Below are 15,090 nucleotides of genomic sequence, written 5' to 3' on the forward strand. Positions count from 1 at the left end.
GTTGTTTGTCAACTCCCCCAATGACTCCACCTTCTATATGCCATCTTGTAGACCGCTCATCACGCCACCAATGTTCCATGTCGGCAAACAGCACCTTCTACTGTTAGCTCCAAATATACTGAAGCCTCACAAGGTCTCGCCTCATATGTGGTCCGATCCAGAGTTTTTTTGATGAGTGAGTGAACCGCAGCAAAGAGCTGCTTTGATGATCTCCATACATAAAGAGATGAGATTTGCCGAATCCCAATATGTGCCAACCACAGGAATATTGCCGATTTGAACAAAGAGCGATTGAAATAGTTGTGTTTGTCAATGACAGGAAGGGGCTATCGCATAGGAAGTGGAAGTAGGAGCGTCCCACTCACAGTCACAAAAGCCCCTAAGCTCGCTCGGCCACTTGCCTGCCTGCCTGCCTGCCCATCCTGTAGCTGAGAGCCATGTGAGCCAAGAACACCCCCTCTCCGCCGGCCCATGGCTGCCTGCTAGTATTTTGGTAATCGTCATCCTCCCTGACCTGCTGGCCCGATCCTGGCGCCAAGAGTCTCCACACCTCCCCTACGCCGACTCCCCACAGCCCCCCCCCCCAACCCGACGGATAATTCAAACCAGCTGTTGCAAGGTGCCTGCTTCCAGTGATGGAAGGACCCTTTGCCAAAGCAAAAGTACCGCAACAGTAATGTCAACACGTATCACAAATTATTCTCTAGAACAGTGAAAGGTAGCAGTAAAGTATTACGTTGAAGAATCAAGAGGTTGCGGAACCGCTTTCAACTGCAGATTTTGATAGAAGACAGTATGTCAATACGTATGTAAATGTAAATTAAAATGGAAGACTTTGATTCAATTCAAAGCGTCGTTATTTTTTTTAAGTTGTGACTAAATGGATTAGCTAGCTTCTTGGGCAAATAAAATAGTTTCGGGCTATTTGGGATGACTCGGGGTCTCACCCATGCATCGATTTGGTTCAGGCCAATTACATGCCTATACGCTTGTTGTTGATATTTGCTCGTCCCGGTTCCTCACGAGTTTGACTGACCTGAATGTTTTTGCGATTCCTCGAACCGTCTCGTCTTAATGAGGAGGAATGTGTGTCACAGTGAAAAGAGGGAGGCGTACAGAATTCAGGCCTTCATTGGAATCACATGAAGAGCATGTGCATCCTCAGGGATCAAGTGATACAGAGGAGATTTAGGAGAATTGATGAGGAATGTTTGCCAAGTGGGACACAGAGAATAAGATGTTTTGCACTGACATTTTAACCACAAGAGGAAAAAGAAATACTTTCGAGTATATCGTATGCGTGTTTCTTTTCTTCCTTTTTTGCTATTTTGGGGGCTCAATGTGAAATAAGGTGCCTCTCTGTCTATGGTCTGACCACATTGAGACATTGCGTTGAGATCTAGGGGAACCCCGAGCTTTTGATCCCCAATCCACAACCCCCGGCACTGCTGAGTAATGGCCCACAAGTGAACTGACTACATATGTGTGCGCGACAGAGGTTTGGATTGTTTTTCACAAGGCGGTGGTGGTGCGGTTGCCTTCAAGAACAGCACTGGATGGTTATCAGAGACAGAGGCCCGACAGAGGGGGCGGGTGAATGGTACAAAGAGCTGTTCTGGTGGAACGCTGGAGAAAAATAGTTCATGCTGCACTGGGATTTCCTGCCTTGCCCTGGCTAGCCTCCCCCCTTTCAGTTGTCTGTCGCCTCCTTTCCCGATGCTCAAAGGGCTCGGGAGCCTTTATCAACATCAAGGTGGGTGAATCAACTCGTTCGATAATGGGGGGGCGCACCAATGTACGGCCGTGCTCCGGACGGTTAAAGCAGTCAGGTTTCCATAAATTCCATTCCCTCTTTTGTAATGTCCACCCACAGGTTGAAGGAAAAGGAACTGACACAGTATAGTTTTCACACTCTTGGCTTTCACAGTGACATGCAACATATTCGGACGGCGTTATCCGATCTCGCATCGTCCACAGCTGGAATACACATTGCCTGCCATGATACGGTCCCTGTGAACGGCGAGGCACAGGACGGCCACATTCCCATTGGGGCTGAATGCAGTCAGGACAGGTGCCTGGCCATTTGGCTGCACTCAGACATGTCGCGTGGGTGTCAAAGAGGAGGCGGATGGGCGGGGGGGTTGGTTCGAGGGTCTCGGAATAAGTCCCCATCTCCTTCAGGCCTTTGATCTTAGGTGCTAGCGCTGCAGCTTTGGGGCATGTGTCACCCATTAGCAGTGTGGCGAGAGTGTGGCTGCTCACAGGTTGTCTTCGTGTGGAGCGCATTGGGAAGGATGTTGTGAAAGTGGCTGCTAATAAACTCTCAAGTCTGTGTCAAGGTTGGAGGATGGGTGCCCCCCCACCCCCCTCCCCGTCCCAAACAAAAAAACAACAATGAAAGAGGAAAGCGTTCACAAGAATACCTGTGTCGGGCTTTCATTATGCTTTGCGGCGAACACGCTTATGCTAAACTGATCACACAGGAAGTGAGATAGACCATTTCATTGAAAGGCATTGCTGCCAGCAATCACTGTCTTGGGAAAGGGGGGAAATGGAAACCAGATGTCTGAGATCCACCATGAATATGTCAAAGCTCCTGGACTATGTCAAATCCCCTAAGTCCCTCTGGAATACAGAAACTTTTCTGCAGCGTCATCACTAACGAACGTGGAGAGTCAACGCTGGACGTCTTGGCAGTACCGTCAACACGCAGAAGGAGAGACGATTTCTCCGCAGAGGTTTTTTTTTTCTGACCACAACGCATTCTTCCCATTTCAGGGTAACTTCCCGTATCCTAACGCCGCGTCGGGTGGCAAATCTCTCAGCACTCCTTCGCAGAGAGAGTGCTTTCTCTTGCTTGAGAAAATAACAAGCGATAGCGTAATGACTTAACAAGCAACAGGATAATGGCTTCAACATGCGCTGCACTGGGAGAATTCAGGCCGGTGCCAGCTCTTGCTTACTCGCATGTGTATGTGTGCGTCTATTGTTTAGAAGAAGATGTTTGAAAGTTGGGACACCAATGAACACATGGTTCTGGACTTTGAGCCTTGAAGGCTTTGTTGAAGCAGTGGGGAGGGGCGGTGATGGCAGCAGTGTGTCACAATGGCAGGGACAGCCCCAGGGTGTTCGGCGGGTGTTTTCCATCAGAACCAGCTGTAGCGCGGGCCTCCCACGCAGACCGACGCGCCTCGCCGTACACTGACGTGAGATAACCTACATCTGTGTGCGAACCCCAGAAGGCCGCCGTAAACATCCCGACTCAAAACTATACTGTCATTTAAACTTTTAATCCCGAGAGATGGATTTGAGTCCCCCCACACTTGAGTGTCCAACCAGCGGCGCCAAAACACTGCTTTTTGAAATGATTGACACATGATTCACTTCCTGTCCAAGTAGCAAGTGTGCGACATATGTGTACGCTCTGGCAGGACCAGGCTTGCATCAAATCAGCACTTTTAGGAGACAAGAGGTGAGACAATGTGTTCCTCCGCTTACTCGCTGATGATGTTTACATACTGTTATGCACCGACATGTCGTGGCAGGTGCACAGAAATGAGCAGCGCCTCTTGCATGATCCTCATGTTAAGGCCTGCGGCGACGGCTCAACTTCCTTTTGCACCTTGTCTGGGAAAATATTCTCAAGTGCATTCCGACCTGACGCAGATGATATTTCCGAAAATGCCACAAGGAGCGTAAACAAACTTATATCTACTACGTAGATGAGTATTTATCGAGGCGGTTTCGGTTCACGACTTGTTGAACTGATAGTCCCATATGCTCTGTGGTGATGAAGAAATCACTTTGTCAGACTTTTTGTGTTTGCTTAGCCAATTCCTTTGCTGACATACTGCACAAGAATTGGGGAGTTTTGACAGTCAAGAAAGCTCGGTCAAGACATTCTGACACTCGTCTCCTTTCCTGTCCCGACGAAAAACATATTTATTTTCTTCCCTTCCTCGCTTCTCCTCTTCCTCGTCAACGGCGATGTGAGGCAATGTCCCGAAGGACACAGGAAAAGCAAAGAGCCCAGACGCCATGCATCCCTGCAGTCCCCCCCCCCCCTCTTTCCTTTTCCAACGCTCCGCTTTTCGCTGGCAACGACTCTGCAGCAACACATGTCTCTGATCAAGTACGGCCTGCGTCATCAGTTAGTAAACTCCAGGCTCCAGGAAAACCAACAGAGAGCACATTCATAGCCGACGACCCTGTGACTGAGTGTGTGATTCATTACTCTTTAATACGCCCCCCCCCCCCCCCCCCCCCCCATCCTTAAACCCACCAAACCGATTCTCCAATGCAGCCCTGCGGCAACCTCACAGCCTGATCAAGTCCATCATTAAACACACTTGCCATCGCTTTTGGGCCTCCTCTTTTTTTTTTTACTAGAAGCAGCCATTTTTTCTGTCATGGCCCCATTTGCAGCTCAGAGGAGCGAAATTAGTTCTGCTTGACATTTAAATGAATACTTCTCCTTGGGAGAATTTCCTGGAATAGAATAGAATATTTTTTATAAACACTGAATAATAACGAATGAGGTATTTTTAAGGAAGGTGCTAATCTTAAATGGCAGTTCCAGGCTTCCGTAGTTTCCCAACCCATCAACACTGTTACGTTTTTTTTTCCCGTGTCCCAATTTCCTACTGACGCGGCAAAGCAGTCCAACTCTTGGTGGCACTGACCACAGAACACAATCAGCCTCCTGTCTCCGAGAGGAGCGTGGCAATAAAACGACCAATGTTGCTCAGGTGATAATCACAAGTGTGAAGAGATAGCACGGATATTACAATCCACTCCATGTGAGCAGGCCCCAGTGACCAGAGGCTTTTTTTTTTTCCAAGAAGAGCTTTCTCAAAGTCTTGCGTGTCATGAGTGCAGAAGGCCTCTTGTTTATGAAATGCTGACAGCACCGTCCTTTCCTTCCGTGTCCCAACAATGAAGGACACACTTTAGTTTGGAACCACCAAACTCCACCCTAAAATCTTGGCTGGCCATTCGAGCAGCCGTGGCGGCGTGTGGGACAGCTGATGGGGGGGCGGCCGCGTTGCAGGAGAAACAGCACTTGATCCCTGCAGCATATCGGCCGAGCTGCTTTTTTTTGGGGGGGGGGGGGGGGGGGCAACGTAAACTCGCACTTCCTGTCGGCCTTGTCTCAGAGGGGGCGAGATGATCCTTCTGCGAAGGGGGACACACACACATAAATAGAAATAGTGCTGTAGAGTGAGCGAGCGAGCGAGGGAGCGATGAATATACAAACATGACGGGGTTCAGGAATGTTAAACACATGGTTTATGGCATAAATAGCAGCCACTTTTGGTAAATTACAGTGAGTGTTCTGGCACTGTCGAGCACACAGCAGGAAAACGCTCTCAGGTTTCACATTTAGGGCCTCTGCTCTCCTCAAGGAACAAGACGGGGAGCGTGTTGTGTTTTCTTTTCTCTATAAAAAGGCCGAAATAAGCAGAGCAACATGAAGCAGCAAATGTTTAAGGCTTTACTTTGGCTAAGTCGAGATGAACAGCCTTTGTGGCAGGAGTGGGAATAGAAGACAAAGAGAGACGTGCCAGAATTTAAAATTAACAAAAGAGATTGCATCATGAGTTATTTGTGTGCGAGGTTTTCAGTGTTTCAAAAATGGCCGCAAAGTGTTTCCAAAAGCAAAGATGGGCATCAGCAGGAAAAAAAAGAGTCAAACAACAAGTCAAGAGCCCAACCTCGGGATATGTTGCCAGCTGACATATTGAAAATAGTCCTGAACTAACTTGCAACAGCTGAGAGTTTAATAGGCTCATCCCGGATGAGACACAAGATCATCATTGCCAAAGGGGACCGCTATCATTGACTTCAAATCCAGCGGTCGGACCCGTTACAGATGTTTGACAATTGCTATCATTCACTTTAAAAAGAACCAGTCTGAAGTTATACAATGGAACTCATACTGCCTGGGGGCTGCACACATATTTCCCTGAGTCAGGATGAAATAAGAAACTGCCGTGGAACAGTTTACCTCACTCTGGGCTGGCTCGGCTCGGCCGGGCCGGAGCCCACGCAGCCCGACTGCCTGACTAATCTGACGGAGAGCAAGCGGAGCCATGGGAAGGTGAGAACCCAATGACTCACTGTCTAGGTCAGAAGGACGACACGTTCGACAATCCCTAATGACAAAAGAGGAAAACGCATCACACATGCTGCAACCATGACACACTTGTTAAATTCAAATCAAGTTGTGCACATTCAAATTCATGCTCGCTTCTGGGAGTGATTAAAAACATATGGCAATTTCTTCTAAGGTCATCTTCCAAAGTTACTTGACACATTTGGTGCATCTGCACAATCTACAATGCAAGAGTTACACCCAAAAATGCCTTTACGAAGATAATAATGCCCAATTGGATTGACGCTATCAGAGGAGTGATAATGTGATAATACCGGTTATACAGTCTTGTAGAATTGCATTATACTTGGTAATTCCAGATTATAATCCTCTCATTTATCGACACAGAAGACTAAATTCAAACTACACCATAAAAAAAAGTTTTTTTGTTAAGGCGTTGGGTCAGGGTGTGCACGTTGCTGTGTTTGCACAGCGACAACAGCGGGAAGTTGACGGCAGGTGGAAACTGACAACAGGTGCATTCCACCCCCCCCCGTCCGTTGGTCCGCGTGTTCACCTGCACATCTGCAAAATTGCTTTTGCACAATGGTCACTTCACTCCACACGTCCAATATCGAGATGCTGAAGTGCCAGTTAATGATTACACAGACCTTGTTGAACCATAACGTTTTCATTTCCCGCATCACGGCAGGTGTAGCACGTACACCTTGCCTTTGCTGACCTTCTCAACCCAGAAACAGCTTTTTTTTAATAAACATAAATTACTTTATTGAATGAAAATCAGAATAATTTTTTGGGCATACACAAAATACGGAACACACAAGCAAGGGTACAAAATTGAAATAACACATCATCTGGACATTGCACTATAAAACATTGCCATACAAGTTTACAATTCATCTTTGTACTGTCCATTTACAGAGTTCTCATCACATATTAGGCAACCATGGTGTAAACTTTTTTTTGGTCCCAGCCTTTTCGCTTTGAAACTTTGGTTATCAACAATTTGAATACTGCAAACATCAATTAAAGCCACAAACGCTAATGAGGTAAATAAGACAAAGATAAAGAAAAGAAATTCATTTCACGTATGGCTTTGACTGGTATTATTAACACTGTGGTAACATTGAGTGCACGGCTTGTCAAGTTCCTATCGTGGGAACTCATCAGTTAAAGGGAAGGTGGGCTGTGGTCAAAATAAAAGCTTAAGATGAGCGTCTGTCCTTTGTGGCAACATGCGACATCTTTTTGAAAGCGACTCGCTATCCGCCGGCGAAGGTCACTCCCGAAGCACCTGTTAGCACTTTGTCTATCTACGCCGCAGTACCGGGGACAGCTGTGTGTCCACGATGGCTTTTCTGTGTCTGCGTGTGTTGGAGGCACACTGAGAGGTTTATAGCACCCACGCAGATCCTACCTCTCAGCAGCTGCGTCTGGGTAGTCAATCCTGAGCTGTCCGGCACCGGGACGGAGACAAGAGCGAACACCTCTTGAGTTCAGTACATATTTGGTCTTGGGAAAGGCACGCAATGGCAGCAAAGGGGCTGATATCGAGGGAAGATCAGCCTCGCTTCAGATTTGGTCCGACAGCTTTGACTTCAAAATAGAATGGAAAAAATCTGCAGGGCTAAGAGGCTTGTAAAATTCAGATCCGCAATGAGGTCTGATTCCCTCCGTTTTTCTTAAGGCTGGAATTTCATTGGCATCGCGGACCGAGAGGTTGTCACCAGTCCTCGGTCCTCCGCCATCCTGAGCTTTGTCACACGGCAGCGGAGCAACACCCGGAGGAGCTGTGTTTCTGCAGCAATGACATGCGGCTGAAGGTGCGAGAGCAGACGCTGCACTGGTACTTCTTCACCTCGGCGTGGGTCTGCAGATGAGCTCGCAAATTGGAGCGGTCGGCGAACGCTCGGTTGCAGTGGGGGCAGGAGAACGGACGCTCGCCTGCATGAGGAAGAAAACCGAGACGTGTCAACATTTTAAGTGATTCGCACGGCCTTTGTCAGGTGATGCAGAGGGTCTTTGAATTCGCAAAGTCACAAACACACGCATTGTGTAGATAACAAAGCACTGATGCGGTCCAAGCCTGAGTGAATTAGCATGATTAAATCACAGCCAAACGAGATTAGCACGCTAACAAGTGATCAGCGATGAGGCCACTTGATAAAACCCTTTTGCCTTCACGGCGTCGTCTTCCCCATGAACAACGATAAGACAATTAGCAAGGCGCCCATTGTTGTCGGCACATTAAACACAATGTGTGATCAATGAGACGAAAGCTTCCCCCGTGTGATTGAATCTGTTGATCGGCACAAACGACACGGGACTGACTCGCCGCCTTCCAATTTAGACTTTGATCTTTTCTATCAATGCACGGAGACATGGATCTCACCTGTGTGTGTGCGGATGTGGCCGCGCAGCAGCCACGGCCTGGAGAAGGCCTTTCCACACGTGGTACACACGCAGGGCAGGGTGTGTGAGCGGATGTGCATCTTCAGAGCCCCAAGGCTGGTGTACTCTTTCGGGCAGTGTTTGCAGAGGAAGGCAGGCCTGCTTGCGCTTACAGGAGGCTCCCTGTCCTCTTCCTCCGGAGGGCTGACATGGGCTATCACGCCGGTACATTTCATCCGCTGACGGGGAGCGTACGTGTGCACGGGTTCTGGGCTGGGAGGGTCTGATGTACGCCCTTCATCCTCCTCGCCGCTACTGCTGGCACTGCTGCTGAGGCTGCACGGGGAGCTGAGGTCCAAAGGACCCGGGATGGTCGAGGGATCTGTTTGGGAGGTGGGCAGGTAGAGAGCAGGCAGGACGCTGAGGTCCCACACCAAACCTGCTGTCAAGCAGGTGGCTGTGGATGAGAGCTCAGCGAGAGGATATTTGTCCAGTGACGTAACTGAGAGAGAGATGGAGGCAGAGTTCAGACTACAGTGACACCAACAGGCTACAAATAAATTGAGATTTAACATAACAGATCAAACACATCTGCTTTCATCACTTTATCTTTTCGTTTGATGCCCATTTTAGGTTGGGGGGGCGATAAGTTGCACCCATTGCAGGGTTTCATGCGCCGTTTCCTCCCACGTATTCACAAGCGCTTGTAACATGAATGGCGCTCTGTCTGCGGCCACTAAAAGGGGGGGTGCACGGGCCGCAACTTTATCGAGACGTTACAGGATGTGGAGTCAGGCCACAGCAAAATGGAATGGGGGGGGGGGATACCCCCCACACACACCACCATGCACATACAGTTCTAGCATCTACACTGGAAGAAGGGAGCTTTCTCACTAACGTGCGCAATTACGTAAGGGAAGTTTTTGGAACGCAACGATTAAAATAGAAAGTTTCATCACTCACCATTCTGACATTCCAGTTCACTGTAGTTTGGCTTTTGTTTGGCGAAGTACTTTTTAACCAAGAAAGAGCGAGGCATTGTCCTTTGGCGTGTTCAACAACTGTGCGTAAAAGTATCCAGCGACGGGTGGGACGCACAGTCTGGAACCAGCAGTGTTAACTAAATTGTCCTCTGCCAAGTGGGAATATACAAAAAAAAAAAAAAAGAAAATATGGATGTTCCAGTAGTCCAAAGGTTTGAGCAGACCAGCGTGCCTGCAGCTTTCATGTGGAATGACTAAATGCTGGCCTGTGTTCTGAAATACTGACACAGGCGGTAGGGGTGTGCTCGCCCGGAGGGCCCTCCCCACCACCGCCAGCACCACCAGCTCCCTCTATCCTCCTCCTCGGCTCCTCCTGCTGTTCTGTGCAGGAAAGGGGCTTCATGACCCCTTTTTGCAAACCAAACACGGAGCTCACAAGGTTGGCAGATGATTGAGCTAAGATTCATTTCAATTCCTGCTTCACATAATTCAATTTGATGTCGTAAATATTGCAATTTATTTTTTATTAATGAGGGTAAATATTTCTGATGGTGTTTAAGGAAGTGGTTCACTGAGTGAACAATGGCAACAGCTTAAAATCATATGGAAACGCTGCTTAAGGGAGCAGTAATGCTGACTTTAACAAGGAACAGAAGACTCATTCAAGGGTTTAATTAGAATGAAAACAGTGCATATCATATGCTGTCGCACACAGTCACCAGATCACATCAGCTGAACTACTTAAAAAGCCTTGAAGACGGACAAAACAAAAAACACTTGCAGTTTTGAGAGAGCCAACAAAACAGCTGCATCACAAAACCTGCATTTACATAATAACAATGCTCAATTTAACAATTATTACGACTGCAGTTTGCAGAAACACACCACTGCATCACATCACGATTGTTTCCAATGTTTACTTAACTATATATGGGGCAGAACAGAAAAAGTCCCATAGGATGATGCAGTGCAGTACTTCACCAATTCAAGCTACAACCAAAATAATAAACAGATTGTTAAACTAATTTCATGCTGCCAGTGAGTCAAAATTGCCCATTATTGAAAAAGTAGATTTTTTTATTGGGCATAGTTAAAATACAGAATTTTTATTGGACGTAGTTAAAATACCATGTAACAATTCGGGTGGTAAGAGTGTTAATGAACAATGAACAAAGTTGATTCCACTATTGATTCTTTCATGCGGGTCTTCATTTCCTATTCATGCATACTCCTATCAGCGTCATTTGAAGCACGCTTCGGGCATGAAACTGTTTTTGTGAACTTCTTGCCACGACTACTAATGTAGTAGAGCGGTAGTTTACTCGATATGATCAAATTTGTCTCACTTTATAACTGTAAACAAAGAAACCACTTGACCCTCATGTGAAGCACATGTCAAAGGGGGGGTGGGGTCGGGGGGTGACCCAAATAGAATTATTTTTCATAGAGCAAAAGCGCCCTCTAACGGACAAAAGTGATTTTGTTGCTTTATGTCAACTGTAACACTCTGAATTCCCCATAATTATATGACGTTACTGCTGAAATAGGTTCCAGTACGCCCGCGACCCTCGTAGGATAGGCGATTTGGGGGATGAATGAATTAATCAATCAATGTAAATGCTGAACTCCTCTGATGAATTTATTCTGTTGCTCGAAACTATTGTTTTCATATAGATTTTAGGAATAAAGTTTCAATCATAGTCAGTGAAAAACAACTGTATTACATTGAATCATTGCACATAGGTTGCAGTAATGGTTTTATAAAGAGGTGTTTTTGTTAGCGTGCCTGCAGAGTGGAAGTTTAGTTGCCTCCCAATAAGTGTCTGAAAAAATGCTAATGACTGAGTCACATAGGTTTAAATAAATTGTATACATTTTTTTTCTTCAGTCACTGTGTGGGTCCGAGGCTAGAGTGGCATATGGACAGGCGGGTGCTTATTGCATATTTTGTGTGCCTCCATAGAAGGGTGCGGGGCGGATTTGCGAACTCTGATTGGTGGTTTCTCGTCATAGGCGGAGTCATAGGCTCAAACACTGGATTCTCATTGGTCGAGCGTTTGAAAAATAATCGTAAACGTCACATAAATCGTGAACGTTATTTTTAACCCCCCAAAACAAAACAATAAAAACAGAAACCAAACGCCGTTATTTACTGTATGACAGTGAATCGAACCGAGAAACTTTAACCAAGGTAAGAATCTTGTTATCTGTAGATATATTGTCTAACAAAACTATATTCGTTCAAAGATTTGTAGCTATAATTTGTACAGCGAGTAATATGCCTATTGTTCGTTATTCCTGATCGAAGTTTATCCGACCCGACAAAATATTCATTTATGTAATGATTGACGTAACGATAGAATTCATATGTCTCAAATATGTACGGTATTCAAAGCTCCATTTTGCACAATTGTCGAGCGACATTAACAATGGATGGGGTGGGCATCATTATTCAAAACACTTACCGCTCGATCTTGAATTGGCCTTCCTAGTCACCTGACCAAACATTTTTTGGGTCATATGACAAACTTTCAAACTCTAAAGGAGGATCAATTAATCGGTATGCGACCATGAACGCATATGTTAATAATTTGTATTATTCTCTTTGGTTAAAGACAAATACATCAGAGAGAAGCAGTAATGCTGAGAAAACTCGCTCGTTTGCTTTTTGGGGGAGAGAACTCAGAGAAGGACGCCCCTGAGGAAGTCAAGTCCGAAGAAGTGCTGGAAGAGGAATGGCTTGTAGTTAGTCGTCAAGGTTGGTTGTGCATCCACTGTACAGTTTGGTTGAACTGTGCAGTTTATACAAGTAGAAAAAAGTAGAAAAAAACAACAGCAACAATAAATAAAATAATGTAATGACCAAGGGAATCCCCCACTATTGTGTATGTGTGTTTAAGCCAAAAGAATTACATATTTGCAATACATTTTAGGAAATAAATAAATAAAATGTCTTGTTGACTAAGCAATAACATTGAATATATATTTCATTAAAAAAAAATCACTGGCTGATTCTACTTTATGAAGATATTGTTCAGGGACATAAACCCTCAATTGTCTCCACAGAAGGCAGTTCTGCTGATATCCCGAATATGGAGGCCTCCGCTATATTATCAGACTCTGCTCCCATTGCAACAACTATTCCCAAACTAGAAATAAGGTAAACTACTGTAAATAATTAAATGTATACAGGCTGCATGTTGTCTTTGAATATCAAGAATCAAATTTTGTCAAATTAAAAATTTAAACTTTACTTAAGCGTAATTATAGAACTCGTCCATCTTCATGTTAAACCTTATTTTGAAGCCGGTTGAATGAGGACTTGTACATTGAATTATAGTTTGTGTTTGTTTTTCTTTCAGTTTAACAGCTCCAGCCAGTGACCAGTCCACAATTGAAAGCAAAAAAAATGCTATCTCAGCATTACTTTCTCCTCCCAAAGTCCTGCACAAGGTCACAAAGTCAACCTGTATGCAAAAATCCAGCACATCCCACCACCCCATGTCCCGAAACACTATGCAGCGACACAATCGTGTTCGGCATGGGTTCCAGCATCATTCATTCCCACTTCAACAACCATCACATCGCAACTACAGTCACTAAAATGCTGCAAGAGCAACTAGTAATGCATTCACAGAGCTGATACTGATATAGCTGCATGCACTATTTTCATGGATGCAAATATCCATCCAAATTGTAGCTGCAAAAGGTTTGATATGTTCTACTATTTTTTTACTTGCATGTATTTGACTAACCACAGCAATAAAATACAACACAGTGCATTACCCGTCTATGTTTCTTTAATTATTACCTCATTGGTTGGAAGGCAACAATAGCAGCCATGTTTTTCTACAAAGTGTAGTTCTAATATAGGCAGGAGCAAGACAACACCTGCACAGCTGCACCTACAATAAACTTAGAGTTTGACAGATAGATGTTGGTGACCATGGAAGTCTCACCTGATGCAGAACTTAACAGTGAATCTAAAATTAATTACCAGAGATTTGATGCGTCTCAATTGACTGATAATTCCAAGCCAGGTGAGTTTCACTGTGATTCAAATGAAGAGCATGTAGACCTGGAGGTATTGTGCTGATCTTGCGATTTGCCAAGCCTCCAAGAACATACCATTGCAGCAAGTGGCCTCTGGTTGGCCTCAGGTCTGTGATGATGATATCAACTATAACAAAGCAAAGATAAGCTTCAGTGACAAAACACTAGTACATTGGCACATTGCTTGTGTCACCTGCGCCATTGGGGTGACTGCTGGCGTCTGGTTTTCTTATCTCAATAGTGAAACCGAATCCTACCTTTTTAAAAAAACCTGTGATAACCACAATAGTGGGACCAACCTAGCATATATTTGGGACTTATGTGGTACTGGTTATATCAGGCGGACACAGTTTGACTTCCATTACCCAGGTAGCAATAACAATGCAGTTGAACGTTTGCTAATTTAATAGGTAAATGCTCCTTGTAATGCAAAGCATTTACTTTAGATGTTACTACTTACTAGTTTATAAAAATGACATCTTACTGATGGAAGCCAATGCACGGTGTAGGTGTTAAAAGCCGATTTGACAAATGCTGACTGTTGAGATTTGCCTCATGCATTTAATTCCTGTCCAATTGAACTGATCTGCAGCCCCGTTTCCAGAACAGAGGATGGAGCTTGCGAATACAACTAGCCACAGAGACGAAAGGCAGAAAATGATTGTCTTTGGAGTGGTGAGGAACAACAATGTGATTAAGAAATGGACAATTCCTTTAGAAACAAATCTCAGGTTCTCTTGACCATCAACTTCAAATAGAAATGTCAATACACTAAACTTGTGATGTATATGCTGTGCATTTTGAAGACGACTAGTCACATGTTAGAAAAACGTCTTTGCATTTGAAAGTTGAGGGAAAGTACACCTAAAAGCATTTTTTTTTGGGTCCCTTTTCTTTTGTGCATGTGCGCCGAGGAGCGCCAAGCCTATTATGTAAAGTTGATGTTTAGTCAAGATAATGTCATACTTGCATGCCAGCTGCGTCACAGGGAGGGAGGGACGTGTCACATGAGCAGAGTGAGGACAAACATGTCACTCAAAATATCAATTAATGGCAAAAAATAGTTGTTTCTGTTCATGCAAAGTTTCCAGAAGTTGCGTAATGTCTTCATTTTCAAATTGCGATAGCTAAATGTTGCGTAATTCAAAATATCACTTTTAGTTGAGCAGATGATCAAGTCAAAATGATCTGCCTACAATAAAAATGCAAAACATAAATGTATTTTCTTTATATTATCATTATTTAAGTTATTGTGTATTCTTTATTTCCTTTTCAGGATAACTGTCCATGAGCCCTGGACTTCAGCTCAATGTCATCTGGTAGTGTTCAAATTTCATTGGCCACAACAATTTTTGATGTACTTTTAATCTACCTAAGCATTCACCTAAGCACACTGACAGATGAGGCAAACACAGAATATCACATAGTGAAAATAAATAAATTGGAGGCCAGAGACGCAGTAAGGTGACCAGGTTAGCTGAGTTTAACGCGCATGCGTAGGGTGCCAAAGGTCCAGACATCAGATTGGCTGCCCTGTATGTCAATCAA

At 44.9% G+C, this 15,090-nt stretch overlaps 1 protein-coding gene and 1 long non-coding RNA gene across 2 annotated transcripts; one reads left to right on the forward strand and one right to left on the reverse strand.

Moving 5' to 3' along the window:
- Positions 1 to 6,856: 6,856 nt before the first annotated feature.
- On the reverse strand, positions 6,857 to 9,872 carry snai1a (snail family zinc finger 1a). Its single transcript, XM_061291892.1, has 3 exons — positions 9,470 to 9,872; positions 8,508 to 9,008; positions 6,857 to 8,059 (listed from the first exon to the last, which is right to left on the reverse strand). The coding sequence occupies exons 1-3, from the start codon at positions 9,543 to 9,545 to the stop codon at positions 7,875 to 7,877; spliced, it is 762 nt and encodes a 253-aa protein (XP_061147876.1). The 5' UTR covers positions 9,546 to 9,872; the 3' UTR covers positions 6,857 to 7,874.
- Positions 9,873 to 11,525: 1,653 nt separating this feature from the next.
- On the forward strand, positions 11,526 to 13,271 carry LOC133161948 (uncharacterized). Its single transcript, XR_009716147.1, has 4 exons — positions 11,526 to 11,680; positions 12,105 to 12,247; positions 12,556 to 12,649; positions 12,852 to 13,271. It is a non-coding gene; the product is annotated as an uncharacterized LOC133161948 (long non-coding RNA).
- Positions 13,272 to 15,090: the final 1,819 nt, after the last annotated feature.

Source organism: Syngnathus typhle, linkage group LG11 (assembly GCF_033458585.1).
Source record: "Syngnathus typhle isolate RoL2023-S1 ecotype Sweden linkage group LG11, RoL_Styp_1.0, whole genome shotgun sequence".
Classification (NCBI taxonomy): Eukaryota; Metazoa; Chordata; class Actinopteri; order Syngnathiformes; family Syngnathidae; genus Syngnathus; species Syngnathus typhle.